Source organism: Nannospalax galili, unplaced genomic scaffold (assembly GCF_000622305.1).
Source record: "Nannospalax galili isolate Female #2095 unplaced genomic scaffold, S.galili_v1.0 scaffold254, whole genome shotgun sequence".
Classification (NCBI taxonomy): domain Eukaryota; kingdom Metazoa; phylum Chordata; class Mammalia; order Rodentia; family Spalacidae; genus Nannospalax; species Nannospalax galili.
In genome coordinates, this window is record NW_008333903.1 from 397,721 (window position 1) to 409,004 (window position 11,284).

The window sequence follows — 11,284 nt, forward strand, 5'->3', positions numbered from 1 at the left end:
TCGGGTGTTTAACAGACATACTTTGAGGCCTATACTAATTTGGTCAGAGGGACATAAAGGACAGTTTTTGCTCCTCGTCCTCCTAGGTCAACTAGTTCCAGGGGACTATGAGCATCTCTCAAAATGTCCTATAATGGTGGTGGGTCACCTGTCCTCTTGATCAAGGAGGCTGAGGAGACCCCACCAGATGGACCTGAACCAATGTCCAGTCTACAAAGAGGAGGGTCAACACAGAGGAATCATTTCCTCCATGCTTCCAAATGAAGCCAACCATGGTTGAGCAGGACCTTTGACTTATCTTCACATAGGTGGAACTGGTAAAAGAAAGGAGCCAGGGGCTCCTCCCAAGCCCATGTGACCCCTGAGGAACAGATCCTCAAACGACCTTAACAGTAAAAATAAATCAGTTTATCTGGGCCAACTGTATGGCCTTAAACACCCAAAAGGAAAGTATAACCAAAGATTAAAGGGGCCAATATAAGTTTTTAAGAGTCCATATGTATAGCTAAAGGCTATATAACAAGCCACAATGCCAGATAGGAGATACCTTCCTTTGAGTTGTTGGCCAGGGTGGCCCAAGGGACTCCCAGATAGTAACCCTGCATAGAACTGGGTTCTAAAATGAACAGCAGACCCCAATCTTACCCAAAGAAATATTGACAATTGATTGCTCCTAGATGAGGAATAGCTGACCTTCCTAAAACAAAGACCGCTAGATAGGCTGACTGGATTCACCAGATGGAAAAGTAGTGGGGAACAGCTGGGGGGTGGTCAACAACACAGTGGACAGTAGCAGGGATATCAAAGTATAAGGGCTCTAGTAGGGGGAGGGAGGCTATGGGAGGGTGCCATCTGGGAAGTGGGTGTATAGTTGAATAAGATGGTTTGGGATGTTCTGTGTGATATACACACACAGAAAAAAATCAACAAATTTTAAAAAATGTATTATGGATGTATTGTGTTTGAGGAGAAGGCATGGAAGTTTGCATCATGCTGATTGGTAGAGGTGGTGGACAATACCGTTGAAGTCTGCCTGATGACTTTGTAGACATACACAGGCTCCAAGGATCCAAGTGCAACTGATTATGACTAGTAATAATCAGATACACACAGATTAGAGATGCATGTGCCAACATCTAAGTGTTATTGGCAAAAACAATGAGTCTTTCTGTAAGAAACAGTATTAATTTTAAATGAAATGGAGATCTTTTTTAAAGGTTAAAAACTCATTGAATTTTATGGCTTACAGGGCTTATACTGAGTTCAATAATGTATAACTCCATCAATTCAACTGCGAACCTAAAAATTTTATAACCACTTTTGAAAGAGATGTATCTTTGCTCTGGAAACTGTTATTGAGTATGTTATAGCTGTAATGAAATGCTTCTTCTAAAAAAATTTTTTAATTTTTTTAAAAAATTGGTCAAAGATTAATCTAATGTAGATTCTTACTCATTTGGAATGATCATGTTTATGGAAATATAATAAAAGAATATATATTTGGTCTGAGCATAATCCAATTTCATTTCCCAGACTTACCCTTCCCCGAGAGAGAAACTGCTATGGGAACTGTTGAAGCCAGGAGAGGGGGAATTGTTGACGTAGGTGACCTCGGGCCATGGAGAACACTAAAATCACAGAACTCAAGACAGTGAGAAAGCACATTTTGCTGCAGTCCTCCACACTAGAATGCTGCTACTTCCCTAGCAGCACATCTAGACCAGTCAAGAGGGTATCCTTAGAAGCAAATGTTGAGCAGGCCGGAAGTAACAGATTTTTTTTTTCTTTCAAAAGTGAAAATTAAAGGGATGGAGATGCAGCTCAGTGACAGAGTGCTTCTCCAACATACATGAGGTCCTAGGTTTGATCCTAGGCACCACAAAAAATAAAAATAAATAAATAAGAGTGAAATTTATGGACTGAAAAGCCCGTTTACCTCTGTGAGTATGGTTGTCTCATAGGAAGGCTGATATTTCTCCTTCTCGTGGGGTGTTCGTTTCTCCATTTTTTCTCTATCTGTTTTTTGTTTTCTGTCTGCACCTTTGGGCTGAAATGAGAAATTTCTTGCTCTAATACAAGTGCTCACATTTTGGGCCAACAATATTAGTTTACAAAACTTAAATATTCACATATAAAATAATCATGTATGCACAATGACAAAAAACTATATGCATCATCCCATCTAAGTCTGAAAGAAGGAAACTTAAATGTTCAATGGAATTAAAAGAATGACAGATGGTAAGATCTCCAAAGCACATAGTTAACTGAAAAAAAAATCAAGCCTCAAAACAAGTCATACAGTATAATCCCACTTATGTTTCAAAGAAAGGAAAAGATGTCCGAACCTACCTGTGCACATGCATAAAAGCTTAGAAGGGGAGCAGAAGAGTGTAGGCCATATTGTGACAATGGCTGCCTCTGGGAAGAGGTTAGGGAGTCAGGTAGGTAAAGAGTGGGAAAGACTGGGATTAAAGGAGTGTGCCACCATGTTGTAATACAGACTGCCTCCATTCTGTGTAAATTTAACTGGTCAATCATCTGGCCATAAGACACCCCTAGGAAGGCGGGTCATGCTAAACAGATGCGCAGAATACCTGGTGTGTTAATGAGGCAGCAAGTTTTTCCTGCCTGGGATCCTGCCTACTAGCATAGAACTTCCAGACTAGCTACAGCCATGTATTCCATGACTTTGTCCGTGTCCCTGAATTCTTCAGGTAAGCTTAATTTCTCCTTTTCTTTATGGCTCTCCTTTTTTACTAAAGATGCTTTCTTTAAGGCTTTGGGCTGCCCCTAGCATCTTGTATTTCTTTACTTTTTCTAAAGCTTCCTTCTCCCAGCCATGTGGCTGCCAGTCAGCCACATGTCTGACCTCCAATGCAGGCTCTAAACCTGCATGGCTTCATGGCTTTCTTTCTTTCTTCCCACCATTCACCTCCTCAAGGGAGCTGCCAAGATTACCAGCTTGCCTACCCTGAGGATTTCTTTTTCTTTAAAATTCTAATAAAATTATAAAAGTTTAATTCAAATGATTTGGAACTTTTTAAGCCTGGGTAGTCTTTCCCCATGGTCCCAAACCCCGAAACAATGTACTTGTGGGTTTTTTTTTTTTTTTTTTTTGTTCTTTTTGAGATAGGCTCTCCCTGTAGCCACAGTTGATGGAGGCCAGGCTGGCTTCAAACTCCCAAAGATCCACCTGCCTTTGCCTCACGAGTGCTGGGACTGGGATTAAAGGAGTGCGCCACCAAGCCCGGCTGTACTTGTACTTTTAAAGTACTGAATTCTTTCCTCCTTTCCTTCTTAGTTTTTGAGACAAAGACTATGTTCCCCTAGTTCACCTTGAACTTGCAATGTAGACCAGGTTGGTACTGAATTCACAGCAATGCTCCTGCTTCTTGCCTTTCATGTGCCACCATACCTGGCAGAGTTGAATTTCTTGTCATGAGAATGTTTATCCATGTGATGAAAATAAAGACCAAGCCATGAATGCTGGCACATGCTGTAGTCCCAATACTTGGGAGGTGGAGGCAGGAAAATCAGGAGTTCAAGGTTATCCTTGGCTACATAGCAAGTTTGAGGCCAGCCTGGGCTCATGAGACTATGTCTCAAAATGAAAAATTATATAAATGCCTAAATAAGGAAAAATGAACTATCAACATACCCAAATTAGTCAACTTTCCATAAATGTTTGAGATTTAAGAGAGCTTATAACTTCAATAGGCTTCAGTGAGAACCCACAGTTTTGCTTGGAGCCCTTTCACAAGCTCCTGTTATGTCCCCACATAAATTAAGAGTCATCGCAACAATTACCTCAGTAACTCTAGCTTGGACAGAGTTTTTTGCAAAAAAATAAGTTGACTTGCTACTTTGTACCTCATGTTCAAACAGAACAATAAGAAAAAAGGTTCCAAGGCCAGCATGCTACCCAGGAATACCTTGAAGACTTTGATCTGGCAGCTGGCTGAGTGCAGGTGCTCAGTGTACTCCCCACTCTCATTCTCCTTGAAAGTATCAATTTGCACTCGGAATGGCACCCCCTTTTCTCCACCATGCTTCCTCATAGTGAACTCTGTGCTAATGCAGTGCACCTGAAAGGAATTGACATCAAGGCTTAAATATCACTGGCTATCCAAACCAATCAGCAATATGTTTTGAACAACTACTAATAGCAACATCTTTAACAGGCATTTATGAACACCTATTAAAAACAACCACCTTTTCATCTCTTATAGCCTCATGGACAAAATGAGAAAAATACAGCAATTTACAAATGAACAGAAGTAAATTGTGCTGGATAGCTTTAATGTTAACTTGATACACCTGGGTTGAGGGAGCCTCAATCGGGGAATTGCCTCCATTGGACTGGCCTGTAGCCATGTCTGAGGGGCATCTTATTGATTGTTGAGTGATGTGGGAGGGCCCAGCCCACTGTGGGTGGTGCCACCCCTGGGCAGGTGGGCCTGTGTTGCATAAGAAAGCAGGCTGAGCAGGAGCAAGAGGAGCAAGCCTGTAAGCAGTGCTCCTCCATGGCCTGTGCTTCAGCTCCTGCCTCCAGGTTCCTGCCCTGAGTTCTACCTTGGGCTCCCTGATGAACCCAGGAGATGTAAGCTGAATAAACCCTTTCCTCCCCAAGTTGGAATTGGTTAGAGTATTTTGTCACAGCAATGGAGAAACAAACTAGGATAGAAATGTGCAGATATAATTCCATCAAGGGCTAGTGCATAACTATAGTAACTGCTTCAGATAATACACAGTTAGCACAAAAAATGATTTCTGTTTGACAATTTTCATCTTTAAGGTAGACTTTCTTTTTTTGGTTTATTTATTTTTGTTGTATGTGTATGAATATTATGGTTGCGTGTATATACCCATGTTCTTCAATGCCCGCAGAGGACAGAAGAGGGTGTCAGATCCCCTGAAACTGGAGTTATAGACAGTTGTTAGCTGTCAAGTGGGTGCTGGGATTCAAACCCGTCTTCAAGAGCAGCCAGTACTCTTAACTGCTGGGCCTCTCTCCAGTCCTTTTAAGGTAAATTTTAAAAAGGGGAGGTAGAGCCAGGAGTGGTGGGAACACTTTTAATCCCAGCATTCAGAAGACAGAAGCAGACATAGCAAGTTCTAGGCCAGCCAGTGCTACATAGCAGATGCTGACTCAAAAAAAAAAAAAAAGTTGGGGGGGGGGGCGATAGCTCACTGGTTAGGAGCATTGCTACTTTTGCAAAAGACCTGGGTTTGATTCCTAGCACCCACATGGCAGTTCACAATCATCTGTAGTTCTAGTTCCAATGGATCCAATGCCCTCTTCTGGCATCCATTGGTACCAGGGTCATGCACAGTGCACATACATACAGGCAAACATTCGTATACATAAAAGTAAAAATCAAAGCCAGACATGACAGTGCATGCCTTTAGTCCTAGCACTCGAGAGACAGTGGCAGGCAGATTTCTATAAGATCAAGGCTAGCCTGGAATACACAGCGAATTCCAGGCCAGCTGACCCTGTCTCAAAAAAGACCAAAAAAAATGTGTCTTAGCATACATAAGGCCCTGGATTCAATCTCCAGCACACTACCCTGCCCCCAACATACACAAAGATTTTAACTTAACACATGTCTTAGTTTGTTTCTTCATTGCTGTGACAAAACACTCTGACCACTACCAACTTGGGAAGGAAAGGGTTTATTTAGCTTAGAACTCCCAGGTTGCAGTTCATGAGGGAGCCCAAGGTAGGAACTCAGGGCAGGAACCTGGAAGCAGGAACTGGAGCACAGGCCATGGAGGAATGCTGCTTACTGGCTTGCTCCCCTGGCCCTTACTCAGCCTGCTTTTTAATGCAACACAGGCCCACCTGCCCAGGGGTGGCACCACCCACAGTGGGCTGGGCCCTCTCACATCACTCACCAAGATGCCCCTCAGACATGGCCATAGGCCAGTCCAATAGAGGAAATTCCCCAACTGAGGCTCCCTCAACCCAGGTGTGTCCAATTGACACTAAGCTATCCAGCACAACACATCTTTTTTGAACTTTTTCTTTCTTTCTTTCTTTCTTTCTTTCTTTCTTTCTTTCTTTCTTTCTTTCTTTCTTAGAGAGAGAGAGAGAGAGAGAGAGAGAGAGAGAACAGGTACCCCACAGTGTGGACTGCTAGATGTGCTGCAAACCAAACTCTAACCTCTGCAAACACAGTACATACTCTTAATGCTGAGTCATCTCTCCAGCCCGACTGGTTTTTTTGTTTGTTTGGTTTTTTTTTTGTTTTTTTGTTTTTTTTGTCTTTTTGAGACAGGCTCTCCCTGTAGCCCCAACTAGCCTGGCACTTGCTATGTAGACCAGGCTGGCCTAGATCTCACAGAGATCCACCTGCCTCTGCCTCCTGAGTGCTAGGACTAAAGGCACGCCCAGTCAGACTTTTGATCTGCCTACTTCTACTTTCCAAGTGCTGGGATTAGAGGTGTACACCAACATATCCAGCTTTATGGGTGAAAGGGACTAAATCCAGGGCCTTGTACACACTACAGCAAACACTCTACCAACTGAGCTACATCCTTAGCCCAGTATGTTTCATTCTTTAAGCAGCAAATTGGTAGAAACAAGTATTCTTCCTGACTACAGTGGCATCTGCAGTGCCTTACCTGAATAAACACAGACGTCCTCTTGGCAGGGTCCCACAGGAACTCCACTGTGTTTAGCTGAGTGGGATTGGCCCTGGGATCAATTATACCCACAGACATTGGGATATCTGAGAAACAAAATGGGAATCAATAAACAACTGAAGGCTTCTAGGGTTTTGGTTTTTTAGATGGGTCTCAATATATTATAATGAGCTCCTGGGCTCAAGCAATCCTCCTGCTTCAGCTTCTTGAGTAGCTGGGACTACACGCAAGTGGCACCCTGTCCATGGCTACTTTAAGAAAGCAAAGATTATGATGGATTAAGTCTATATACTAACTCTAATATGAAAATTACTTTTTTGAGACAGGGTCTCCCTTATATCCTTTTATTTAGCCTCAATCTCACAATCTTCCTGCTTCTACTTACTGAGTGTTGAGATTAAAACATTATAAATTATAGTGCGTTCTAGTTAGTACTGTTGCCAGAGCACATCAAGAGGAAAGCATCTGTATAATGGCAGAAAACATGGTATCACAGAAGAGAAACCTTAGTACAAAGATTGATGCAGACACCAAGACACCAAATAATCCTGTAGCACAGTAACAAATCTTATACTGAACAGGAAAGCAAAAGTTAATAGGTTTTAGTTAAAACCTAGTTTTGTGCTGCACATGGCAGATAACTCAAATACCATTTTTCTGTTTTCAATTATTAATATTCAAACTGGGGAAATAAGTCCAACTTATCACAACTGAGATATAACGATACTGTTTCAGCATGAATAATTCAAGGAAAAGAGTTAAATAGGTCTCACTCACCTATTAGTTGTGTTCGATTCATCCTAAGGTCAATTATCATAAAGATCTCAGATTAATCTGTATGACAACCATTCTTTCTCAGGTAAAATTAGTACTTAAAACTTGTTTTCAGTAGCTATGCTTACCAACAGGAAATATTAAATTGAGATTAAAGATAAATGTAAGGATTTAAAGTATGTTCAGGAAAAAAGGCTGCATGTTGTATTTGTGAAGCTCTTTCCCTTACATCCTATTATTTAGGAAAAACATTTATGTATAGTAAAACAGTCATAAAAACCTAGACTGCAAACCAAGAGATAATAAGATTCCAATCCCAGTTTTAGATGTGGCAGCACATGCCTGTCATCCTGGTACTCAGGAGATAGAAGCAGGAAAAATGTGAAATTCAACACCAGCCTGAGCTACCAAAATATACAAAAGAGGGCTGGTGACGTGGCTCAGTGGGTAAAGGTACTTGCTGCCAAACCTGATGACCTGAGTTCAATTTCTGGAATCCACATTGTAGAAGGAAAGAATAAACTCCTACAAGTTGTCCTCTGACCTCCACATATGTGCCATGGCATGTGTGCACCCACATACATACACACAAAAGAAGTAAACATAAAAAAAGTTTTTGAAAATAAAAAGTTTAAGGGCTGGAGCGATGGCTCAGGGGTTAAGAGCACTGGCTACTCTTGCAGAGGACCCAGGTTCAATTCCCAGCACCCATATGGAGCTAACAGCTGTCCATAACTCCAGTTCCAGAGGATCCGAAGCCTTTTTCTGACCTCGACCTCTGTGGGCATTACATGTCATTGCATGACATGGGTGCACACATGCAGGCAATACACTCACACATAAAATAGAAATAAGTGATTTCCTGCATGTGAGTGCACCCGTGTCATGCAATGCCTCTGAGGTCAGAAGAGGGCTTCAGATTCCCCTGGAACTGGAGTTAAGGACAGTTTGTAGCCACCATGTAGCTGCTGGGAATGAAACCCAGGTCCTCTGCAAGAGCAGTCAGTGCTCTTAACTGCTGAGCCATCTCTCCAGCCCCTAAATAAAATATTTTTAAAAAACAAAAATTAGGCTGGGCATGGTGGTGCAAGCCTTTAATCCCAGCACCTGGGAGGCAGAGGTAGGCAGAGCTCTGAGTTCAAGGCCAACCTGGTCTACGCAGTGAGTTCCAGGCCAGCTGGGGCTACAGGGAGACCCTGTCTCAAAAAGACAAAAATAAATAAATATAAAAATAAAAAGTTTAAAGTTTAAAAGAAACGATTCGTTCCATAAGTCCCCCTTTAGGTTAAACACACACACACACACACACACACACACACACACACTAGCATGATTTAAATAGGAACACTTGAAGCATGTCACAAAAAAATCATGGTCCCTTTTACATTCTACTCCAAACAAAATCAGGGCTGGGTATGCAACTCAGTGGTACACTTGTCTAGCATGCACAAAGTTCTGGGTTCAATCTCTAGCAACACACACACACACACACACACACACACACACACAAGTTCAAGGTCATCATTAGCTACATAGTGAGTTTGAAGTTATACTGGACTACATAAAAAGACCCTGTCTCAAAAGCAACAAAAAATCACAACTTGATAGCCAAAACACTGTAGTCAAAGGCAAAGTGGTCTACAATTGTAGTCTCAGCTATTTGGAACTGCAGTAAGAGAAGGGAGAGTAGAATGAAGAACAGAGGTAAGTCTGGGCAACATAGGTAGCATGGTAAGACCTGGACTCAAAAGAAGAAGAAAAGGCTGGGCATAGTGGCACATTCCTTTAATTCCAGCACTTGGGAGGCAGAAGCAGGCAGATCTCTATGAGTTCCAGGCCAGCTGGGGCTACAGGGAGACCCTGCCTCAAAAAGACCAAAAAAGAAAAAGAAGAAAAAAACAGGATAGACATTCAGACAAATAAAACATATAGCGACATGAATTTCAACAAGGACGTCGAGATCATTCAAAGGAACAGGGTGTGGGGTCTCTCCCTTTCCTCGTGGGTCACTGGCCACCAATCCACGAGGACAAAGGGAGCAGAAGCAACAAACAGGATCAGGACGGCCAGTGAGCACTGACAGAAGAAAGCCCTTCTGGGGAGGCAGGTTCAGTGATACAAACAGCTCCAGACTCAGTGAAACAGCTCCGTTTATTCAGTGGGGGTCAGGGAAAATATAGTGTGGAGGCAGCAGCCAATGCTTCAGCTGATAGGTGCTCATAGTATCCTTTATTTACATGTGGCAGTAGGCTCCTATCATCCGACTATTGGGCAATGCCTAATTATCATATGGAAAAAACCTGGGGGTAGTTTTTACTCCAGGTAACTATGATCCGTGCTTAGAGGCACTTTCCAGGTAAGCCAGGCAGGAAGCCCTTGTTGAGAAAGGAGCCAACCTTAACAGCAGGGTTCCCCAACATCTCCCCTTGTTTTGTTTTACAATGGAGAAGTGTCATCACAAGCTTTAAGAGCCAACTCATCTATCTCAGGAGAATCCAAAGTTTTATAATTGACCATGACCTGCTTGGTAGTAATTTTAGCAATGGTAGTAATTTATAAGAAATTGTATGAAACACAGAGAGCAAGCATCAAAATCACATAATCAGGGGGCTATTGATATTGTAACATTTTCCCTCTGAAGAGGTAACTGTTGGGAGCTTTACTGCATGCACAGCCATTGCTGCATTAGATTGTGGCAGCCTGCCTTGACTTTAGCATTGAAGAAAGAATGCTGCCACTTTAAGAGCTTCCCAGCTCGCTGCTTCTGTGGTCAGAGTTGACAGGCTATGCTTCCCTGATTAACTGACAGTCTTGGAAACATAACTAAAGAGTCCTGTTTCAGTCTATAGGCACCAAAGTCTCTCAGCACTGATAGCCTGGTTTCTATGTAAGAATTATGAATTAGAGTAGTTGCTAAGAGCAATCATAGCTGAATCTTAGATACTGTAAACTTCATGTGAGTTTCAGCTGGTGAGGTAATGTAGTAACGTACTGTGTCCTTGGTTATTCCCTGGCTACTTTCTGTTAGTGATGTGTCCTTAGTGATTCCTTGGTTACTTCTTGGTTACTCCTGATCTGATTCCTATATAAGCTGTTTGATTCACAATAAACATACACTGGCATCATGAACCTTTGCATCTCCGGTGTCTTAACTTATATCCATCGGGGTCCCCAAGCCCACCAGGCTTGAACTGTGGTCACTACCATGACAGGTAACCCCAAAATCTTTTTGGGATAAGAGCTCACAAATACTTTTAACGTTTTTGGCCTTTGGGACAGAGTACTTTGCTGAAAGGTACAAGGGCATTTTGACTTTTAGCCAAGAAAGAAACTGGCTACTTTTCTTTCCTTTTACCCTAGCTGCCTAGCCAATTTCTAACTCCTATTCTTTTCATACCACCCTCTGAAGAGGCTTACCCAAATTGCCAGTAGGGAATTAGGACACAGACTCCTCTGGCTTCTTCCGTGTTGCACAGGGATGTAGGGTGAGGCAACTGGGGTACTGCCCTTCAGTGGGTCTATCTAAAAGACTTCCAAATTGCATAACTCTTAACTATAGGGAGAAAAGGAAGGTTCTTGACTGGTGCCTGGGAGATGTGAAGGAAAAGTAAAGGTCAGAGTAATGGCAAGAGTAGTTAGTATTACAATTTCTAGGCAGGGAACCAGAAAATGTCCAAATTAAAGTCCATTGGAATTTCTTGATGAGGGCTCCCAAAAGCATCCATCTAACAGGTTTCTCATCATTTTTCTTTTGTCTGCCAAGGCTGGACTGATGATTGATGAACTCAGGATTTGTTGTCAGGCACTTCGATAACTGTTGGAGTGGCTAGAATCAGCTCCCTCTTAAATGGCCTCTTGATAG

The 11,284-nt window shown here is 42.3% G+C and overlaps 1 protein-coding gene across 3 annotated transcripts in view; it reads right to left on the bottom strand.

Moving 5' to 3' along the window:
* Positions 1-11,284, bottom strand: part of Tfcp2 (transcription factor CP2) — a gene marked incomplete at its 5' end in the record, with an annotated part of 76,803 nt that overhangs the window by 45,552 nt on the left and 19,967 nt on the right. For all 3 annotated transcript variants that reach the window (XM_017797115.2, XM_008828904.3, XM_017797116.2), the window contains 4 exon segments: positions 1,540-1,628; positions 1,937-2,047; positions 3,933-4,085; positions 6,628-6,734. In XM_017797115.2, coding sequence (XP_017652604.1) covers positions 1,540-1,628; positions 1,937-2,047; positions 3,933-4,085; positions 6,628-6,734 — 460 coding nt within the window.